The sequence below is a fragment of the Parasteatoda tepidariorum genome, chromosome 4, assembly GCF_982258835.1.
Source record: "Parasteatoda tepidariorum strain Cologne lab strain chromosome 4, Ptep-v5.0, whole genome shotgun sequence".
Lineage (NCBI taxonomy): Eukaryota > Metazoa > Arthropoda > Arachnida > Araneae > Theridiidae > Parasteatoda > Parasteatoda tepidariorum.
The window spans coordinates 76,214,637-76,239,075 of record NC_141758.1 but is presented as its reverse complement, the minus strand read 5'-3'; the positions used below and the strand labels follow the sequence as shown (position 1 = coordinate 76,239,075).

General features: G+C 32.7%; 1 protein-coding gene across 3 annotated transcripts in view; it reads right to left on the bottom strand.

Moving 5' to 3' along the window:
* Positions 1-3,397: 3,397 nt before the first annotated feature.
* LOC107453436 (protein tolkin) overlaps positions 3,398-24,439 on the bottom strand; it is a 249,397-nt gene continuing 228,355 nt past the window's right edge. For all 3 annotated transcript variants that reach the window (XM_043049329.3, XM_087161384.1, XM_087161385.1), the window contains exons 13-19: positions 24,254-24,414; positions 21,209-21,395; positions 12,811-12,936; positions 10,720-10,847; positions 8,913-9,126; positions 6,382-6,632; positions 3,398-3,767 (exon numbers count right to left, since the gene is read on the bottom strand). In XM_043049329.3, the coding sequence (XP_042905263.1) occupies positions 3,615-3,767; positions 6,382-6,632; positions 8,913-9,126; positions 10,720-10,847; positions 12,811-12,936; positions 21,209-21,395; positions 24,254-24,414 (1,220 nt within the window). In that variant the 3' untranslated portion in view covers positions 3,398-3,614. The remainder of the gene's footprint in view (positions 3,768-6,381; positions 6,633-8,912; positions 9,127-10,719; positions 10,848-12,810; positions 12,937-21,208; positions 21,396-24,253; positions 24,415-24,439) is intronic.

Genomic DNA, 24,439 nt, shown 5'->3' with positions numbered 1-24,439 from the left:
TTATTTTCAACATCGGTCATTGTTATCAAGCTTTCCTATTTACCAGTATTGTTCAGAACCAGTGCGAACAGCAGAACACAATGCCCCCCACCTCCGAAACCCTTTCAGAACACATTTCTCTTCAACCACGTGTTAACCGTAGGTAAAGTTTGTTCATGTAAGACGTTTAAATTTTTTGAGCTTGAATGTAAGATGGACAAATACTTTGTTAAGGCAACATTTTCTAGTCCATAACGCACAAATGAAAAGGAAACAAATGTCGGTAGGAACGGTCAAAACAAAACAAGTACGGATATTCAATGGATACGAATCAAATACTAGCATGAAGTAAGAACATGAAAATAACTTCGCTATTCTATAGCAGAAATAATTGAAAAGCCTATGCTGGCAGGTGAAGAGGATAGGAAAGTGTGTGCACAATGCTACAAATTTGCTTAGTGGTTCCGAATAGTTCAGCATCTGTTGCATCCAAAACCGAATTAAGACAAAATATACTAACAGATTGACTGATAAGCATTTGAGCAACCTAATGAGAATAGCTGATGAAAAAGTAGATATAGAAAATTTTCCATGTGATAATGCAGCAAAAATATTCAATGCTTTAAAAATTAGAAGATGTTAGAAATGAAATATTTCTTTTCCAAGTCTATTCGTGTTTTTTTCATTTTTAGAAATCTCACCTAACTTTTTGAAATCTCACCCAGTTTTTGAGAAAGGGTGAGAAATTCTCACCCACTTTTTTTCTGTAATGAAAACACTGCCTAATGTATTATCTTAGCTTATAAAATTGCTTTTAAAATATGCGGAAATCGCAATATCATGATTTATGTATCTCACCACAAAATTAAATATATCTTATGATATGTTAAAGTTTTAAAATTAAAATTACACTGAACTTACAGCTATGTTAGCCAAAACTAAGTCACCATAGATAAAAATAAATATATGATATGTTTCTAAAACTTTTCTTCTTTATTAAAATTTGTTTTAAACAAAAAAAAAGCCTATACATTTTAACTTGGTGAAAAATAAAATTTACTTTATTAAAATTTAGTTTAACTTCGTATTATGAACTTTATAACAAACTTTTCTAAAAAACTGAATTATTTCAAACATAGTTTCTTTTTCATATATGTGATAACAGATGGCAGCACTACGAGTTTCCTGCTGAAAATTTATGTTTACGTTATTTATTTTCATCGTCACAGTTTCAAATTTTAACTTTCTACCTCTGAAACTTTATGTTAAGCTATCTTAAATCAGATTAGATTTTCGGGCTTTAAAACTGTTTAAAGATTAAAGAGATAAACTATTTTATGCAAGGACCATTTCGTCAAGTTTTAATTCTCCCCGAAATTATAATCTATAGTTGAATTCTTACTTTTATAATTACTCATAAAAGTTGGAAAAAAAAAAGCATTCTTTGAGTGGTAAAATATAAGAAGGTATTACAAACTGAGTCTGATGAAAAATTGAAGGTAAAATCAAACAAGAAAAAAGGGGAAAGATTTTTAGGTTATATCTGGAGCACAAAACCCACGTTTACACGAAGATTTCAAAGTGAAGTAACAAAATGTAAGCAAATTATATTACTGGATTAGCCTTTTGAGAAATTTTAAGAAAAGATTGATTTCAGCTTTTATATATTATTAAATACTTACATTGTTTAATTCCCATTATTTTTAAATGCTTGATATTAACATAGGTACATTTTATTTAAAAAAATTAAAGGGAAATTATAAAGATAATTTAAGTTTAAAAATGGTCTCAATATTTGTCAATAACGAATTCTATTTATTTAATTATAGTGTACACTTTACTATATTTCTTACTATTTGTTTAATCCTCAAAAAGTTTACAAATTTATAGTTTTATGAGATTATTAACAATACAAATGAGTCTATTGCAAAGGTTAATAAGTTTCATAATGAGTTGAATCATTATGAGTTGTCTATTGCTTTTAATGCAAATTTCATTGGTATTATGTCATTTAATTGATTTTGATGAAAGTAAGTTATAGGATATTAAATTAACTATTTATTGTAACTGGCAGGTCGATCCAAAAACAAACCCCTCTTATTTAATGTGTAAAATTTATAGATAATGTTACTAAACTGTTAAATATAAATTCAAAAGCTCAAAATTGATTAAAACTTCAAAAAAAAAAATTGGTTTTATTAGAGTACTTTATTAGAAGCATTATAACTTAAAGTAAAGCTTTTTTGTAAGGTTGAGTTGTTAGATTAAAGCTCACAATTTCTCGACCAACAGTTTGATAAGGTCAGCTTTGCTAAACAGACGTCTCTCCTTCCCAGACAAGTTGGAACACGTCGATCTGAAGCCGAACAGGCTTCAAACCGCATTCGGGGATGCGGTTTCAGTCCTATGCAATCACAATTCAGTGTATCAGACTGTATTTCTTAGGAAAAAAACATAAAACCAAGCAAAGGAGGTTTTTTTTTTTGGAAAAAAGAATTCTTAACTTAAAAAGAAATTTTTATTTCATCACTTCGAAAGTTTTAATTAAAGAATCCTTCAACTTTAATCATCTGTTTGAAATTTAGAATTCTTTTTTAATAGAGAGTCAGTTATATAATTTTTGTGTAAAATTGAGTCAGGGCATCACCTCTTAAGGCCTCTGAAATCTCTTATACAAGTAGGCTCTTCGGATTGCAAAAATTTTGAAGATATTAGCGTATCTGGTTATACAATTAGGCTGTTCAAACTGCTGAAACTGTAAACAGATTAGCGCAATTGATTATACAAGTAGGTTGTTTAGACTGTTTAAAATGTGAAGAGATCTTCTAAATAAAACTATTCAAAACGGTATGAAACATTCATTTTAAAGTATATGTCGTTTTAGAATAAAATGGATTTTTTAAAAATTCTTTGTGACTCATTAAATTATATTACCATAATATAAACATTGAGGTAAGAAATTTTCCTTCGGTAAATTTTATGAAAGAAGTTGGTTTAGGCATTATCTGACTAAGTTTTTAAGTAATTAGAACATGTATAACGAAGTGCCGGGGCTTTCAATTTTAAGAGGCAATGATCAGGACCAAAATTTATTCCAACCTTTGTTTTTCCCGTACTTAGAGTTTTTTCAAGAGAGATTCGTACTTTGATTACTCATACAAGTTAATGATAAAAACTTCAATAAAGTTATTTTAGATTGAAAACAAATACTAGTTTTTCCTTACGTATGTTTCGATAATTGAACTATCAAAGTTAACTCTAATTTTATAAACTTAATTTAAAAATCATTATCACAACTCAAATACTGTGTCTTCAACAGTAAAAGTTTTCGTTAAAACATCAAAATTGTTCAAGATGGTCAAAAACAATCACATGTATGCAAGATAAGCTTTTTATATGACTCTCCCAATCTTTTGTCGACCGAAGAAAATCTCCTCTTTAGAAAAAATCCAATCAAAGACTCTTTGGCATGATGGTCTGGTGTCAAACACTGGCTAAACACCGGCACGGCGCATGCGCAGGTGTTTATAAAGGTATTTGACTGTGAAAGACGGAGCATCGACGAGACCTCTCTCTCTCTCCATGATTTTAGTCTGTACAAAGGTTGATTAAGGGGTTTATGATTTTAATCTTTGTTAAAGATGATATCGCTCCATGATGTCTTCATTTTCTTCCAGGGGTACATCGTACGCCATGTACGCAGCTGAAAAGCCTTTGGTGTTGATCGTGTCGTCCGAACGGAATCGGACCATAAGAACATCCCCACTTGAGAAAAATTCAGCCGGAACCTAAAATAGATAAAGGTAATCGAATACAAATTCATACACTTTTGAAGTAATACTCGTAGATTGGACATGATTCCAGACCATCAAGATAAGTAAATAAGACTGGGGTGGAAATAGTTTTGAGCATTGTCGCAATTGAATTTATTCCTACGAGTCAAACATGTGCAGCAATTTAGGGACCGTTCAAAAAGTACGTACATCCCGAAGGGGTGGTGGTGGAGGGGATTGGCTATTTTGTACGGTTTTGTACGATGGGGAGGGGGGAGGTATTATACAAAGTACGTACATTATAAGCATACACCAAATTTAAATTTGACTTAGATTGTTTTATTTATTGATTCGAAGATAAAGTTGGGTGTTATTGTTTAAATAATTTAAATGAATAAATTATTTTAAATAAATAAATTATTTTAAATAAATATTTAATTTTATTTAAAACATAATTATTTTAATTTTCATGAGAAAGGGGGGTAGACTAATAAAATGTAGGTACTCTAAGTAAGTACGTACTTTAGTAAGACCTTATGTTCGGTAATGTCCAAAGGAGGGGAGGGGGTTAAAATTTCTCAATTTTTGTGTTCGTACTTTTTGAACGGCCCCTTAATAGCTGTAAATTTTGCTCATCTTGATACCCGGGAATCTTGTTTTATTCCTATGAATGCTGGTTTCTTTGTTAAAGACAATAGCTCAAGGTTTCCATGATATAAGTTCCTTGAAGCTCAATACTGTGCAAATTTACTGCAAGCCTAAGATGTTAAACTGAATCGTGCTTTTATTCAAGATGAAGCATAGTATTGAGATTAAGTATAGGCAGTACGACGATTTGGTTAAACTTCGCATCAAATCAAAGTTGTAGCAAACTTAAACGATAATTTATTGCAATAGGATTCTCGAATGGGTTTAAAAGAAGTACTAATATGAAATATTCTAAAAAAATTAAAAAGGATCTACAAAACCTACAATCTAACATTATTGAATATGGTTCATAACAGAAAACACGCGTACACAGATATATGGGTTGATTATAAAATAACTTAAACAACACATAACGCTTTGAAAAGCATACCATTTAAATTATGCATATAGGTATTTTGATCAATGCTCATAACGTATGCGAATGAAGTTAATAATGATTGCAGAACTCTCACGGTCATGGTTACAGAGGCAAAATTTCGAAAATTTTAAAAGACTACCCCCACTTTTTTTTATTTTATCAGAATGTAATTCTTACAGTAAAAAATCTAAAATTGAGTTGATACAATATTTTTAGCATAAGAAATTGCGACACAAAATTTAAAGGAAAAAAAACACTATGAATATATCAAAAAATTTTAAATCATTAAAAAATAGAGAAAGCAAAGAAATCAGTCAAAGGTTTTTATCACACTTTCTTCTCGTTTGTGGTCACGAAAAATGGCGACGCTTGTTAGAGCAAGCAAAAAATATCATTCCAACTCCATTTCAAGTCTTTACTGTACGGATTACGTGTGAATAAAAAAAAGTGGGTGTTGCCATTTGAAAATTAAGAAATTTTGTCACTGTAACCGTTATTGGTACGCAATAGTTTTTTTAATATTAGTCTTGAGCGCATAAATCATAATACCTATACTACTATACCATAAAACTTAATTACATTCACTTAAAAGGTATACTTTTCAGAAAGTCATAATTCGTCAAAGTTAACTTAAATTATCCTATACAATAAAAAAAACGTAGCACTTTTGCAAAATTCTAATTTTCAATTCTTAGATTGTAACTCGATTAATTTAAGCAGTTACACTAGTTAAATTGAAAAACGTTTTGAAAAGCCGACCAGACTGTGTAGGGGGTAGGGAACCGTCCTTGCATCAGAAAGGTCCTGGGTTCGAATCTCGGGCAAGTCATGGATGTTTCTTTCTCTCTCTGTGTGCTCTATGTCCTTTCTCCTTCGTGTGTGAATGCGTGTGAATGTGACCCGCCCTATAAACGGGTTGTGGTTGTGTGAATGGCGTGGCAGAAGTCGAATTCCTGGCCATAGATGGAGCCATTGAAAAACAGGAACAATTGCACCCCCACTACCTAAACAGGCATACGACAAAAAAAAAAAAAAAAAAAAAAAACGTTTTGAAAAAAGAAATTCTGTTTGAATGAATTAAAAATTTCAAATCTGTCCTCCCAGTTAAGATTTTCTCAGGTCATCCTCATAATTCCAAAAAAAAAAAAGATATTTAATTTGCTGAAGTGTCACTCATGTTAAATGAGACGGGGCTTCAAAAATGATTGCTAAGCAATAGATGACTAAGCAAATAGATTATGTTTATCGAAATACCGTTAGTATTTTTAATGGTTAAAATCATATTTTAAATTTACGGAAGGTCAGTTAGGCTGCTGTTTGCCCACTCTTGAGTTAAGGCAATTAAAACAAAAAATAAAATGTCAAATTTGGGGACCTATCTATGAAAAAAGCCAGTATTTGTTGAAAAAATGCTTTTTTGATAATCAGAAACCAAATTTCTAAATTCAAAGCGAAACTACAAAAAATTGACAAGAAACCTCTAGGAAACCTTTAAAGTGAGCCGCTGTTAGATTTAAGTGCGTCTTTTAAGCCTACACTAATTAAGATATACAAAAAACTCACTTTATTGCCGCAGTATTTTCCGAAATTCCTCGCAGAATCATCATCTCCATCAAAAATCTCTACGTAATCGTAACCGCAGTCCTGCTCGTGTTCCACTTCGAAGGTGAGGAATCTCAATCTTACTCTGTTCTCGTTCAACCCCTGGATGATCCAGTCGCAGTCCTCCTTGTTGTCGTAGTTCTGGTCCCCGTACTTAGCGTGGGAGTAAAGGTGCTCCATTTCACGATGTGCTAACAATCGACCTCCACACACTGAAAAAACAAAACATTTGCTTTAATAGAAATATGTTTCGAGGCGTGATGGCTCAGGGAATAGAGTGAGGTGAATCGGGTTCGAATCCCAGCGATGGCTGTCTCATACGAATTCCCCTTCTGGCTAGCTCAGACTACAGTGCTGACTTAAAATATCCTCAGTGGTCATGGGTTAGAGTCCCCTTGTCATCAGGCTAACCGTGGGGAGGTTTTCGTGTTTTCCCTCTCCATGTAACGCAAACGCCAGTTAATTCTATCAAAAAGTCCTCTACAAAGGCAAATTTCTCCTAATACTTGATCCAGGAGTACCCTTATTTTCTGGATTGGGTTCAAAATTACAAGGCTACGGAGTTGAACATTAGTAGTCGTAAACCCAAAATTGGGTCAGCTGTTCGATTATATATACAAAAAAATTATGTTTTGGAAATTGTTTGATTTGGCCTATGCAACTGAATATCTTAACTAATACCAAGCATTTTTTGTCCTATTTATGTTGTTGCATATTGTTATTTCTATTATTACTGTGTTGCCACTATGAGATCCATAATAAAAGCACTATTGTTGAAATTTAGTATTGCGTTATTAAAGGCGATTTAAATTTTAATGCCACAAGTTTTTAATTTGCTTACAGCGGAGCAAATTTAATTAAATTAGTTTTCTTTATACTTTTGAACATTTTTGACAGTTTTTTTCAACTTTAAAAATTGAGAAGTTTCGTCATTATTGTAAACCATGGTTTAAATGAACATAATAATCATGAGTTCATAGATGCCAATCTGTATGATCACCGGAAAAGAATTTACGAAGTAGTAGTAAAATGATATTTAAAAGTGTTAAAAATTTCCTAAAAATTAAGCAACTTTCCAAACATTTACAATAAAAAAGCATAATTGTATAATAAACATATCTTACACGCGTTTGAGGAATTGATTTATCTTAGTTGGCAAAGCTATTTAAAATTTAACTGCTAAAATTAATATTTATATATTAACTTCACTTTTCACGAAGAAAAATATTTTTCTGCTGTCGTGCTAGTTGGCACCAATGTAAATGGAATAAAATAAGAAAAAAGCTACATCTTTAATAATTACCCAACAATAATTTAATACCTCAAATAAATAATTCGAAAAAACTGAAGTGGTAAGATATTATTTGGTTAAATACTTCACTCACTTTAAAAATATACAAATTGGAAATAACAGTCGACATATTTCAAGAGCTCAAAATACCCATTCTTAAGAACGTGACACACACGTGAGTGAGAAGAAATAAAAGTGACTAGGAGGCTCCGCCCCCTGCTCGCTAACGCTCGCCAACCCCCGAAAATTGCTACGCAATCCTATGTGGTTCACGCCGTGAACCATGGCTCGCTGCGCTCGCTCGCCAATGAACACAATGCTCTAGCACAAAGACATAATATATTATCATCAAAGACATAGTATTTTATCATCAAAGACATAGTATTGTACTTATGTAGAAGAATTCTACCAATGTTCTTATTGGCTTTTAAAAAAGTATATTAGCTATTTAGATTGTACATGGTGAAAAAATCAAAACATTAGCTAAATAAGAAACATATTAGCAAAATAAATTATCAAATATTGCTTCACTAATATTCTGCATTTTAAAGCGTAAAAATTCAATGCATAAATAAACGCGAAATTTAAAAAAATTCAATGCATTCAATACAAACACTTAAACGTTTTTTAGACGTTTAGGTAGCTCCCAGTAGAAAAATATCAATTCAACAGCGGCCTTTTAAAGAATTCTCACTTCAATTCATTAATTAATTCCTAATTGAGTTTAAATTAAATATTGTCATGTTTTTAGTGCATGAATCAGAATTGAACAACCTGATAATGCTCACTCTGGTTATTGTTATCTGGTTGGTCACTACGAGCTCTTGCGCGCCGAATCCAATCAATTAAAAATGAAAACTGTTGCCAGCGCGAGAAAAGAAATATCATCGGTTTTATTGATACATACATACATACGTACGTATTAGCGTTTTATATAATATAGATAGATTTGAAATAAAAAACGTAAAGTTGCCGACGAAAAATGAAAAAATAAAGGTGAAAAACAAAGTTAGGAAAACCACAGTAGCCGAGTGAGGAAAAAAAAAAGCAGAAGAAAAACCACACAGGCGGAGAGCGGAAAATTAGTATACAATACATTCCCACACTCTATGCAGAAGTAGTGAGAAATTAACATTCATATGAATACTATTTTGTTGTTAGGCCATTTTGGAATTAAAATTTTAAAAATTAAAGTACCCACCTGTTTTATGGGTGGCTCTGAAACCCTTCCTTTGCACAGAAGCGTCTGATTTGAAAACGAGGTACATTCGATTGCCAGATGCAAGAATGGGATGGGGTATTTTACTACCACAGAACTTTCCAAGGGTGGGCGCATCGTCGTCTTTTCCATCGTACGCTGCGATGCGGTCATAGGCACACTCTTGGTGAGGCTCTAATTCGAACTCTAAGAAAACCTAAACAAGAAAACCTTTTTATTCAAATATTCAACCACTTTCACATGATACGGAATACTGATTGGAATTGGATACCTGCAAGCGACGTCACTAGTGGGTTAATCCGGGCATTTCTTTACGCCACGATTCTGCAGCCAATCAGGTTCGACAGACATGCGTGACAACGTGTGCATGTATCCAATTAAATCTGATCCGAAAGTTGATAAAGCTGTAACGTTAGCACACGTGATTAAGCCCAACAAAGTGATCTGCAATGTTTTTCTTTTCGAGTTGCAAGCACCCAATTATTTTGCCAACTGAAGATATTTAGAGTTACTTTGGAATACCAGTTACAGCAACGGATTGGTATTGGAATATTGTGGATTCATAAAATTCTTAAAGTAATCTTCAGAAGATTGACGGCAACTAGTAAATAACTTTTAAAATTTTTAGTGATTTAGCAATCGAATTAGTGATTTATTAATCGGTGATTTTAGTGATTTAGTAATCGATTTTTAGTAATCGAAGAAGTTTTTCGGAGAATGCTTAATTTTAATTCAAATGAAACTACGGAAAAAAATATCGGGAAAATATAGAAATCAATTAAACTATGAGTTGAAAAAGAAATGCTAGATTTTTAGTAGGCTATTGTAAAAACTAAGCCGATTTCAGAAGCAATTCAAATTTTATTTTTATGTAAATCATTGGCTCCATGATATACATTAATAAGATAGTTCCCACTAAATTCCATTCAAAATGGTACAATCGATTCACTTTGTCTTATGAGTTAGTAAATTTGTTTGAAATAATCATGCTTTTTATCTGTTTAGTTGATTGCACGATATTGAGAAGAGTCTGAAATGAACTGGACTATTGCATCAATGTATGATACAAATAGTTCACACATAGAAGAACTGTAAAGGCTTTAGATAAAACTTGAATTGTTACTTAATTTAGTACAAGGTTCAGTTTTGCTGTGTTCCCCTCCGTGTTTTTTATTATAACCTTCTAAATACCCGGAGGGACTTATGGATAACCTGGCACTACCGACTGTTCCGGTTTTCCCGGAAGATTTTATTTACATAAGTGGTACAGGAACTCATGATATTCCATTACATTTTTTTTGAATTATAATACTAATTATGAACGGGTTTGATCACCACTACATCTAAAGAATTAAAACAAATAAATAAATAAGAGCCGCAATGGCTCAGGCGATAGAGCGTTCACCTTCGATTGAGGTGAACCGGTTTCGAATCTCAGCGATGCCTGATCGATACGAATCCGCATCCTGCCCATGACGTGAAATATCTTCAGTGGTAGATGGATCATGGGCTAGAGTCCCTTTGCCGTCAGGCTAACCGTGGGAGGTTCTCGTGATCTTCCTTTCCATGTAACGCAAATGCAGGTTAGTTCCATCAAAAGAAAAAAAAATATCCATGAAAGCAAATTTAAATATAAATCAAAATATAAATATATTTTTGAGTAAGATTATTTTCACTTGGAGTGATTTACTATCACTTGGAAAATCCATTCTCGTAAAATGTGTAAGTTGCCAGGTATGTGAATATTCCTTAACAGCTGTTAAGATTAGAAAACGAATTGATTAAATACCAGTTTGATTCTGTGACCAGGCGTGGTCGTGAACAGCCAAGTGCAATCTTTTCTGCTAGGATAAGAGTCTGGGAAATTGGGACTTGTGATTTCTCCATAGGGTGTGGTCATCTGGTGACTACAGCTACCTGCAATTTCAACGAACACATATACTAATAATATTTGTCTTCATGAATTAAAGTCATGCGCAACTTTTAATTTTGTACACTATGACCACAAAATTAAAACTTGCATTACAAGAGGTTTAAAATAAAACATCTATTTACATAAATTAAAACATTGTACCGTGCGTAAAGTAAAAAACGGACCACCCTGAATAACTTTTGATCTAATGATATACCTGGATGCCCGCTTATGGGAACGGGACAGGGTTAAGCTCTGCTTTTGATCTAATGATCGGATCTTCACTTTCTAGAGAGTTCAAGAAGGCGACCTCAAATATGCTGATTAATTAGTGCAGATGATATTTAAAGTTTCAAAATCAGACACAAAAACGTACTTTTTCTAAATGAATATACCTTTTTTTCGACAGATTATGATTCCTAAATCTTAAAATATAGGGGATAGCCGCAATTTGACAAATATGATCCCGATAGTTTGGTCAAAATAGCTGTCCAAAGTTTGGAACTTTGAATGTTATTCTATTTTTTGCGTATTTCATCATGTATCGAGAATTTTTAAGCGAATAAAAAAAAGTTTTTGCACACAATTATAAAATTCGCTTATTCAAAGATACTTCCATGCAAAATATAACTTTTAGTATATATTTATTTTATTTAATAATAGTCGAAAAAGTTTTGAATTGTAAGATATACTATTTTTTACACCATTTTAAAAAATGCAGTTTTAAATGGCAAAATACAACATTTGAGCTAAATAAGTTGAATAGTTCCTAAAAAAATTTATTTTTAAAAAAATCGCACTTTTGATAATGTATGCAAAAATGCGAAAACAATTTTTAGGGATGGTGAAAATGGTTTAAAATTGTCTTTACATTTGAGAACGATACTAAGCATCCAATATGGCGCGTATTCTATTTGTAGGCGCTGCTAAATATATACTGCAAGACGTATGCTATACTTATGTACTACAGCATCCAGACAAGCATGAACTCAAAATGTATGACTAGAATAATTTGACTTTATAAATTTAGTTCTTGTGACATTTTATAAATTATGAATAATTTAGTATAAACACTTTAAGCACATAAATGGAGCTATGTAAGACAATAAACGAGAAGGAGCTTTTTCTAGAAAGAAATTACCAAAAGAACATGGAAATTTTAGTCATAATAATAAAAATGTTTTGCAGGAAAGCATGTTTTTTTTCTGTTTTATTTCTCAAAGATTGAAATGAAAATAGCAAAACCAGTAACTTCTCAATTATTATTCTTTTCTGAAGAAACCTGATCTTTTAAATTCAACACTTTAAATTAAAAGTCCAATTGCCTACCACAAAAGAGCTGTATTGTCAAATTATAAATTTCAAAGCTGCTTTACTTTGGGTATTGTACTTCATTAGTACAATACCCAAATACTATACAAAATTATACTATACAATACTATATCATACTATGCAAAATAATTCAAGCTAACGAGAAAACTGGTAGACATGCATGCCAGCTTCATTTCTTAGCCATTGTATCGAATTTACAGCTTTGAAATTTTGTATTTGTTTATAAATATTAGTCCTTTAAAAGAAAATCTTTTTATGGCATTACGCCTTATTATTTTGCTGAACCCACGGTGCCGCTCAGAAACCAACCGCAGGACTTCTGATTCCACAGATTTTACGAGCACATATACACTCGATGGATCTTAGCGGAGTCGAGAATCAAACTTGGCAGCTTCTTACCGGAGACAGTTCCGGCTATCACATCCTAATAAATAAATAATATAATAACAGGCTCGTGGATGATAAGCTGAAACAGAGGTTGAGAATTCATATTTTAAATAGGGAGTATCTTTTAGTAAAAAAAGGACAAAGAAATATGAAAGTCCTAGGTCCATAGGATTCGCAGTTTTCAGACTAGTGGAATCATTTAAACATTAGTTACCAAATAATGAATAAAAAATAGTTAGAAATTATTACCTTCTTTACAGTCGTGCAGATTTTCGTGCAGAACAAATCCATTGTGACAGGAGCACGCATAACTACCAATAGTATTCTTGCAAATATGTTGACACCCCCCATTGTTTGTGGCACACTCATCTTTATCTAAAAGGAAGACAATAAATAATAGTATGTTTATGGTAAAAAGCATGGGTATAGTGAGTTAGTACAGGTGCATAACCAGGTATTTTTTAATTTACACACAAATACAACCAGCAATGCATGAAACTGAGGAAAAACACTTCCCATTCAACGTGAGAAACTTTTGTAATTCGAAAAGCATCAAATTTATAATAAAGTTTAAGCTTTCTTTGCGACCCAAATGATTAACAGGATTCCCGGATATATTGCCAAGATTTCCTATCATAATTATTTTTTTATTTTTTTTTATTTTTTAATGTAACCAACAACCATTATGGTAAATAATCACCCAAAGAATTTTCAGAAGGAAAACTACAATATTTGATCCAAATTGATCAGATAGTTTCTGAGCAAAAAATATTGCCATTGGGTTTTTGCGAAGTAATTCAGGAAGGTGCGTCTTTCATTTTAAAAGAGAGCACCGCAAAGGTGAACGTACATCTTAGCTCAGAACCCCACGGATAGATGACAACCTTATTCATTCGTGAAGCCACTTCCTCAATTGACATAGATTTGAATCTATAGATCTGAAGAGGAAGGAAATTTTCGCCAGATCCCAGTACTATAGGTATCAGTGACCGACAGTAGGATTTTTGATTCCTTAGATTTTACGAGCACGTATATCACTTATATTCTGTGGGTCTTAGAGGAATCGAGGATTGAATAACGGCCGCTCTGGACCGGAGTCCGATTTTCTAATCACTGGGCTACCTCGCCTCTTTGAATTGTTTTAATAAAATAGAATTCGGGATGTTTAAAATGTGCTATTTACTAGCATTAACCTGTATATACATAACATAACTCATATATTTGAAGGATGAATGACTCATTATCCGGGACGGCTTGAAGATTTACAGTCTTTGGTTTGGCTGGCAAACAAGCATATTCTTGTCCCGAAGTCACTGAAATGCCGCGAACTTAAAGCTCTTGGCCTGTCCACGTTTCATTTAATTATCTATTTATTTACTAACAGACATAAGCTGGCTTATATGTTTACTCTAAGGAACGGCTTATAAATATTTGTCAAAATGTTCAGAATTGAATTGAATGTAGGGTTTAGTGGCACAAGAGGAAAAAGGACATACAGAAAAATGACAGACTGCGCCAAACACACGGTCTTAAAAAATGCTCAGAAAGAAAACACAAAGACGAATTCTGGATTATGGGGGGATTTGAACCCACTACCTCCATACTCGTAATCGTTTGGTGGAAAATTTGGCAACATTTAAAAGTCATGTTAATTATCGAGACACAGCCCTTACGGCGTAATATTTGAATTGAACGACGATATATGAATTGAACGATGGCGTAATATATGAATTAAACGACGAATGAATATACGTATATATTTTATTTTATAACCATCGTTGAACAGCCGACCCAATTTCATGGGTTTACGACTACTTACGTTCAACTCCGTAGCCTTGTAATTTTGAACCAATCCAGAAGACAAGGAAACTCCTGGATCAGTACCCCCAGAGGTATTGATTTGTTGTGGGAACATGGAGGACTTTGAGACTCGACAGATTTAACGTGCATCAGTCACCATTTACTACACGGGGAGTCTTCGCCCGGCGAGGATCGAACCCACGACCTCTTGGATATGGGCCCAGCGCCCTACCGACCAGGCTATCCCGGCCCCGTATATATTAGAGTTTTTTTAGTGTGACGCTAACAATTAGAGCGTATTTAAGTTTCATTGTAAGTTGAGATTGGGTCATCGCACATTACTGTAAAGTGAGGAATTTATAATGTATACTAGCTTTATTTGTAATAATCTCTCTTTTTAGTGTGCCTATTTTTGTCTGCATGTGCTTTTTATTTTTATAAAGAATAGTGCTTTTTAGTTTTATATATATATATTTTTTCTATCTTAGAACTGTATTGTTCTTCTGATAGTAGTAGCACTTTGAGCCACACTAGAGGTACTAAAGCCGCACCAGAGGTGCGCAATGGGCTATTAGGGACTGTTTGGACGGCTGTTTTGCTACGAAACATCGTGGAGGATGATCCGAAGACATGCCATCACAATTTTGATACTCTGCAGAGGGAATGGCTTCCCCTCTTCGGTTGCTTGAAGACCAGAGCTCGAAGTTAAGGTCCCGCAGTGGACTGATCGTTAAGACACGGTTCCCAGCAGATCACCGAAGTCAAGCATCACTGGCTGCGGTCAGTGAGCGGGTGGGTGACCACTTGGATCAGTCTGCGTAGGGACCGAGGGTGTGCGGTATTGGTCCTCGTTAAACTATGCTACCGTAAAGTGCTCGACTTCGCGCGCAGGTCGTCGGGCTACCGAAGCGGGGGTGCCATCCCCTCTGCAGAGGATCAAAATTGTGATGACATGTCTTCGGATCATCCTCCGGGATGTTTTCAGACCGTTGCCAATAGCCCATTGTGCAGCTCTAGTGCGACGTAAATTAACAACAGCTCGAAGTTAAGTAGTAGTAGAACAAAACTTGGTCCTCCCGTAGGCTGATCAATGTGGTAACCTACCTTCTCACTGACCAGCACCAGTGATGATTGGTTTCGGTGATCTACTGGAAACAGTGTCGTACGATCAGTCCACTGCGAGAATTATCCTTCCGGAAACCACTTTGGAACGTAAAAGGTAATTGAACTCGAGTGTTGAGTGAGTGTCGATTAAAATTCTCCTCTAATTTGCTTTCTTTTTTTTAAAATTCTTAAGTGGACCTTTTAAAACTAATTTTTTTCACACTTTCAAACAACTCTTTAGTCGAAATCTCCCTCACCGAGCCGTGTCGCGGATCCGCGAAACGATGAGTGGGCTGGAGGTAGAGGGTTCAAATCCCACTGATATCCTAGATTTATCTATGTGATCTCTTTTTTTTTAATATGAGCTATCAGTGTTCTTCAGTTTGACTAGGGCTTTTAAGCAGTCTTTGACAGGAGCACACAAGTCTGCATATATATATGTACAGTAAATAAAGTATTAGTGATATTAATTGTGAAAAAAAAAGTTATGTCGTTTCTGTTTTGCAATCTTTTGCTGAGGAAAATTTAGAAACACTATGAACTCAGAAGCTTATTTGCAATAATTCTGTCTTAACAAAATGAAGCAAATCAAAGTAAATGAAAACACCACGAGCATTATACTGCCAAGCAATAGAATAATTAACGTAAGTGACAAAAATAATAAAAAAATGAGATTTTTTTATTCATTTAGCCTTTTAGTGTGATAAGCAATTGCACTTATTGCAAAAGATTTTTTTTTTCAAATTAAACATTGCTTTATCAGTTTCTAGAAATTACATTTTAGCTTTCTCATATTTAGCATTAGAAGAATCTACAGGAAAGCACCTACGTTGTCTTTTCAATTACACGGCAGTATACTGCCATGTAATTGAAAAAACAACATAAGTGCTTCACGATTGATTCCAAAAAAGTGACTTGACATTTATTTTCCTTCCATTGCTAATGCTATGAATGCTAAAATAGAATTTCAAAAAACTGATAAAGTTTATTTATAATGCTTTTTGCAATATATTTTATTATATTTTATAACCGTCGTTGAACAGCCGACCCAATTTTATAGGCTTACGACTACTAATGTTCAACTCCGTAGCCTTGTAATTTTAAACCCAATCCAGAAGACAAGCGAACTCCTGGATCGAGTATAGGGAGAAATTTGCCTTCGTGGAGGACTTTTTGAAGGAGCTAACCCACATTTGAGTTGCATTTAGAGGAAGACCACGAGAACCTCCCACGGTTAGCCTGACGGCAAGGGGAATCAAACCGTCTACCACTGAGGATATTTCACGTCAGCACTGTGGTCGGTGCAAGTCTGGGATTCGAACCCGATTCGCCTCATTGGAAGGCGAACGCTCTATCCCCTGAGCCATTGCTGCTCTTTTTGCAATATATGTAACTTACCATACAAAGATGCCAAATATATAAAAAGTTTTAATTTTTTTGTCGCTTACGTTGATTTTTCATTTGAACGGCAGTATAGTGTTTTTTGTTTAGAAAATAAAATTTTCATTTCAGTTTTACTAAATAAATCTATAAAGCCAGTATGTTAAAATTATTAAATCATTTCCCTTCTATTTACGCTGCAGTGTTTCATTAAATGATATCAGATAAATTATTCTGGAACAACAAATATCATTTATTAACACTCATTCAACTGGCGAGCATTAACATAGACATGAAGAAATACCGAAACATCATGCAGAATGTAATATATAATTACTATGCGTGAAACAATTTATTTTGCTTGATTTATGTAAAACAATTATAATTAGCAGCAGATTGAAACCTGCGCTGAAAGAAAGTAATGGATAAACATGAGTTGAAATAAATGAAATGACATTGTGCTGGTTAAATACAACATCGTTATAACAGTTAAAATAATGCATTATACATATGATAATATCAATTCATAAGTTATGCAAATCAGTTGGCTGCTTTATAACAAGCAAAAGAGATAGTTATATTTAATCTTTTGTTGGAGATTAAAAAAAACAAACTTCAAAATGCTTTCGGTGGATTAAAACACTGTTTTTCTTCGAACTGCGAATTCAGCAAGAGAGATTAAAATTTGTCAGCTCAAATTGATAAATTTTGACGGTACTTATGACTTCAAAAAACTCTGTAGTATTCTCTTGCAAGTGATCAATCCTTACTGTAGAGATGAGACGAAAATAAAAATAAGTTCATATATGTTCGCGCTTATCTCATTTAGAAAAATTAATCCAATTTAAATAGTAATGACATCAGTGCATTTTAGAAACATTGCATGCAAAATATTACATATTAACTTTTTGTTATGTAAAACGAGAAATGCAATTTGAAAATTTTAAGAATGAACTCATTACATGTATATTCTTAGGAACATAATTTTAATTATTATTTTGGGTACGGACCATTATGTGTAATTTTATGGAAGGGTTAGAGGCGATATAGAGATAATTCAAACTTTTTCCAAACATGTAGAATGTTTAAGAAAAAACAAGACTTTTCCGTTCAAGGTTGGTGTTTAAAAATTTTCTAGGGTTAATAACAGTATACAACACAATATACGGAACGAAAAAACACTCTACTGAACAATTTGAAAATATGGCTTATCATTCTGCCACCTCAAATCCTTCAACTACTCTAATTTTTATTTTTATCATTCTGCCACCTCCAATCCTTCAACTACTCTAATTTTTATTTTTATCATTCTGCCACCTCAAATCCTTCAACTGCTCTAATTTTTATTTCTTGATTAAATAATCTCAGAGATGTAGCAAAAAACAATTTATTTCAAACTAAGAGTTTAAAAAGTTTCAAACTTTTCTCCTATATGAAAAAAAAAGAAAAAAGTTTCGAGAAAACTAAGCATCAAGTTCAAAAATGGGCGCGTGTATTAACTATATTCAAAAGTACAACTAAATAAATATTACAGCTATTAAATAATAAAAATTAAATGCAGCAAACTATTATTTTTTCTGTTATTACATGTACTTGATAAAAAGGAGTGTTATTCATAAAACCAGAATCTCGAAACTCAATTTCAATCTTCTAAAATCATAAATTCTATTCCAAGCGTTTTTCTAAAGAGCAACGCTGATAAAATAACATTTTTCAAAATATTCCAAAATATATTTAAACCATGTTTCATTTTTGCACCCCGTAATCTTCCAACGAAAACACATACTTTATTTCTGAGGTATACCGAATATTTGAAGAAAGAAAAAAAAGTTTTTCTTTTCTATTTCTGGGAGTGAAACTCAAAAATCTTCAAGTCATTTCGGAAAAAGAATAACAAAAGAAAATGCCATTCTTTTCAAGAACTGAAAACGAAAGAACGAAATAAAGAAAAATCGAAAAACTGTATTCGAAAATTTTACGCTTCATAAAATCAAATTTATATCCATTTTTGACGCAGAAGCATTGGTTTTTTTCCTTCTTATACATATTTAAAAGAAATCCTAAACTTAGTATTTTTCTTTCACATAAAATAGTTCTCACTGTCATTTTTATAACCGATTTTTAATTTTTTCACTTCTCTCATGGGGATTATTTAATTTTTGATTGATAATACTCTTGCGATATGAAATGAAGTCACGTATACTGTTTTATTTATGATTTTTTTTTAAATTTCAAGAACCGATAAAAATGGCTTACTTCAAATATTCTGTCGGACAATTTGACTTGAAATCTACTTAAAAAAATAAGTTTTTCTTTTTTTAAAAATCTTTTGATTCCGGAGTTATTGGGAAATTATTCGATTCTAACTATTGGTTGGATCAAAAATGCATAAAAATAAATTGCAAAAGTGTATTTTTTGTGAAATCATATTTAAATGAGTAATATACACATGTTTTTTAAATCTGTTCATAAAAGTTAATTATGTTTAGTTGCTTTTAATCTTCGAAAAAATTATGTTTCTTTCATCCCTTTACTGCCATTTTGTTCGAGGGGGACTTAATATTGGAAAGTCAATTTAAATAAACTAAACTTAAATATTAAGAATAAATTTAAATTAATTAAATTTAGAAGTTAAATTTAAATTTTAAAAGCGGTAAATTGACATATTTTCATTTTGATATCCCTACTGATTGTATCAGACAACTAACCACTTCACAAGCACATGTTTTTTTATGTTTTTATTCTCATAATTTCATATATTAAAGTAATGTTTCGAAGAAACATTTCTACATCAACTTACCAAAATATGAAGTGCTCGGTCAATTTTAAAGCATATTCTTTTGAAAATAGATGTGAATATTAAAGCATAAACTACGTCTTCATAGACAAAAACATATCGCTAAATTAAGTTCAAAAATATATTCAGCTTAAATAAATGACACTTATGAATTGATTTAACAACATTAACTACCCTAAAATTCTATAAGAATAATCGTGGGATGATTTAATGGTTACCCATCTTAAATTAGAACGAAATCGAATGATGCGGAATTTTGTGGAAAAGGGACCTTTTATGTAATAAACCAATTTCTGAAGATTTTCCTCTTTTTGTCTGGTTTTTCTTGATATGAATTCGTCGAATTTTATTCTAGACGTCTTCAGGTATTGATTTTCAACTTCAAAATGTTAACATTTTTGTAAGGGTTGCTCTAATGAACAGTGAATACGCGTGACAACGTTATTAATATAGTACAGTCATCTTAACCCATCCTTCAGGGTTATACATTAATGTAAACACAGCCAGCAACGTATGACTGATAACCAGTTCATACCTCATATCTTTCCTCGTTACACGTGGACTGCCGCGTCGCCCATATTCGGGTGACAGCAAAGTTTTTGATCGGGCATCATCACACGCACCAGGGTGATGCTTATCTGACTACTTGCGAAGGATATTCGTATGTATTGGAGAAGATATTTCACAGGAAGTAACCGAACTATTGAATTGTCATGAAAGCAATACAGAAATGATTGATTAAGAAAACTATTGTGAACCTCGTAAAAGCTTTCCTGTTCACTGCTATTTGACTCACTACGAAATATGTTTTCCATTTTTCTTTTCAAAATTTCAACGAATTAGGGTAAAGATTTTAAGTTATATTCCTCTTTACTCGGCAAAGATTCAAGCTGAATTTGTAAAGTGGCGAGATGAGAAACAGATGCCAAGCAACGGACACAAATAAACAGACATGATACCATTGAAACAAATGGATCAAGATATTATTCTTGTGACCACCATATACATTATTTTATTTTATAGTCGTTGTTGAACAGCCGACCCAATTTTCGGGTGTAGACTACTAATGTTCAACTCCGCAACCTTGTAATTTGGAACTCAATCCAGAAGGCAAGGGAATTCCTGGATCAAGTATTGGGAGAAATTTGCCTTCGTGGAGTACTTTTTGATGCAACTAACTCGCATTTGCGTTACACGGAGAGGAAGACCTCGAGCACCTTTCACGATTAGCCTGACGGCAAGGGGACTCTAACCCATGATCCGTCTAGCACTGAGAATATTTCACGTTAGCACTGTGGTCGGTGTAAGCCGGATGAGGAATTCGTATCGACCAGCCATCGCCGGGATCGAACCCTGGTTCAAATTAATGGAAGGCGAACGTTCTATCACCCGAGCCATCGCAACTCCCACATACATTATTAAAATATCTGTGGGAGTACTTAGCAGAATACGCTTCGTACAGCGATATTCGTGGCCTGAAGGAGATTTCACTGCAAAAGTGTTAAACCATGGGTGGTGGTGCTTTTTATCGCTATTGTATATTTAGAATATGAAAGGTGATAATACCTGTGAAGAAAAGGGCTCCAAATCCACTCTTTTGAACTGAATTATCTGAGCTGAATTCAATGCGGAGAGAGTTACCTTCCGAGGTGATGAGCGGTGGTAACCTTGAGCCGCAGAATACTCCATGCTTACGAATCTCGTCGTCCGCCATCTTGCTCCGGATGTCTACACTGTCGTACTCGCAGTCTTGCTGCAAGCAGACAATATTAACCAGGAAACTTTTTGTTAAAGGACATTTTATACATATTTCTGTTTAAAAATCTACAAAACATATTACCAGAAGAGAAACACATTGCAAGTATTACAATTTATTATTTTCAATTACTATTTTTAAATTTAAGAGTTATATTATAAACCTAATTTTTTTTTGTCGTAAGCCTGTTTAGGCAGTTGAGGTGCGATTGTTACTCTTTTTCAGTGGCGCCTTCTATGGCCAGTAATTCGACTTCTGCCACGTCATTCACACAACAACAACTCGTTTATAGGGCTGGTCACATTCACACACAAAGGAGAAAGGATATAGAACACACAGAGAGAGAAAGAAACATCCATGCCTTGCCCGGGATTCGAACCCAGGACCTTTCTGATGCAAGGACAGTTCCCTGCCCGCTACACAGTTCCGAATAAAGTAATCATATAAATTGAGTACAGAACAACTTGCAATAGTCTGAAATCAATATACTAATTTTTTTTACGGAACTGTCCAATATCACTCAGTTCATATACCCTAGTATCGATATTTAATTAAAATTCGTATTTGAGTTTATGACCTGTTCAATCAAATAATTTTTAATTAGGTTTTCGATATTCTCAAAATGAAAAAAAAAAAAACTTTAAGTTTTTTTTTGAGTAAAGAATAACTTTGAGTATTTTTGAGTAAAGAGCAACAATTTTGAGTAAAGAATAGTTTGCAGATAATCCCTCAACCAACACTAGTTTGAAATTCTATGATAATTGACTTGTTGACTTAATAATTTTTAAAGCCACGTGAAAAAACTAATGGAACTCCGTCCTACTCGATTTGTTACTGCATTTGCTGAAAATAATAAATAAAGCACACGATTCCAGAATTCTTCATCACAAAAATTTAATGAAGTAAAATTACTAATTGAATTATTTTCATGAAATATATGATATTATGATGACATATGATCATGAAAATTCCCATAAAACTGTAAAACAATGAATCTTGCAAGTAAGGCTACGTGTCTGAATCATGTATATAAAAAGCAAATACTTAGTGAACGATCACTAAGTATAAGATATCGAATATTAAGTTTTTTACAGCCTTATTAATTAAAAAAAAATTATTACAAAAAAATATTATAATTAGTAATGAAATTAGTAATAAAGTAAAACTGTTAATCTAGTTTTTTTCATGAAATATATGATCTTATGATTAATGAACATGAAAATCCCCACAAAAATGTGAAACAATGAATCCTGCAAGTAAGGATTCGTGTCTGAACCAAGTACCTATATAAAAAGAAAATACTTAGTGAATGATCCCTAAGTATAAGCTATGGAATATTACCCTTTTTAATAGTATTATTAATTAAAATAAAAATTATTACAAAAAAACTATTATAATTAGTAATAAAATTATATTGGAAATCTAAATCTTTCGGTTCTTAAAATTAATTATTTTGAAAAACACAGTGAATTCGCTATTTCTGAATTACAAACAAAAATTAGAAAAATATGGTATATCAGGACAACTATAATCCCTGTGAAAGCAAGATATATTGAAATGATAAACTTATAGTGAATAATTAAGTGATCAAGCAAAGTAGATTTTATAATATTGTGAACTACAATGGAGAACAAGTTCTTTTATTGTATTTATACAAGTACTTGATATTGTCTAATTCAAATGTGGGGATTTCAAATTTGAAATTAATTCTGCTTTGTAAGTTACGCCTTCTTTTAAATGTTTCTTAAATAAATTTTTTGACAACATGAATAAGTTTAAAAATGTTATATATAACAGGAAGTTGCGTAAATGTTGCGACAAACTTCTAGGGGAGTAAGGACACATAATCAGGATTAAAATTGCATAGGAACTCATGTTGGAAATGTCGTCGTATATGGGCTAGGAGCGTTTTCCAATTATGACCAGTTCAGAGGCAAGAGTGAAAACAGTTTATAATAGAGGAGTACTTCTAGAGGCGAATGACGACATATACGGGTATGAGTTCCAGTGGAAATGTGATGTGCTGATGAATAAATCCTGATGATGCTCCCTAACTCTCCAAGAAGTTTGTCGTAATATTTACGCTCCACCCTGTTATAAATAATGTATTTGAACTTGTACATTTCAACAAAAGTAGACTAAAAATGTAATTAAAAAAAACAAACTGAAGTTTGAGGGAGTATCTAAACAAATCTCATGCAATGAAAAAAAGGCAAAAAATTGTTCCCAAGTATTATCTGAAAAATATACTAAGTTCAGCATATTATCTCATAAGATATATATACTTTTCAATGACTTCGAAGTAAAAAAATCATTGAAGTAAAAAATTCATTGAAGTAAAAATGTAATGTTTCACATATGAAGTGAACAAGCTGCAAAAAAAAGTAGAAGAGTTGAGTTGGTTTCTTGTATTGCATAAACAAGATGTAAAAAAATATAGTAACCGAAATAGGTAAGCTTGCTTCCTGAATTTAATTCATTGTTAGGTAACAATCAGCTACAAATTGAATTTAAGAATTTGTAGCTGAATGTTCAAGTACAAAACCAATAAGTAATAAAATATTCAGTGCAGATGTGACTTAGTGTGTAATAAATACTATTAAGATTACATAACATACGTAAAACTCAGTGATAACAATAAATGAGCTTGATTTTAAAAGCAATTAACATTACGTAATATATAAAAAACTCAGTGATAACAATAGCTTGGTTTTAAATACTATTAAGATTACGTAACATACGTAAAACTCAGAGATAGGATATACAAGCTTTATTATAATTACTATTAACATTGCTTAATATGTGCAAAACTCAGTGATAGCAATAGATGAAAAAAAAATTAAAGAAATACTAACGTTGTTTCCCTCCAGATCAAAGTGTGTGAAGTTGAGTGTGATCCTGTATTGAGGCGGTGCTATAATCTCCCAGATACATATTTTATTTGGGGGATATAAGTCCGGAAATGATGGACTGATTATCGTCCCGTTGGTTTCTTCGATCACTCCTCCACACGCATCTGCAATAAAAAGCATCAATCAAAC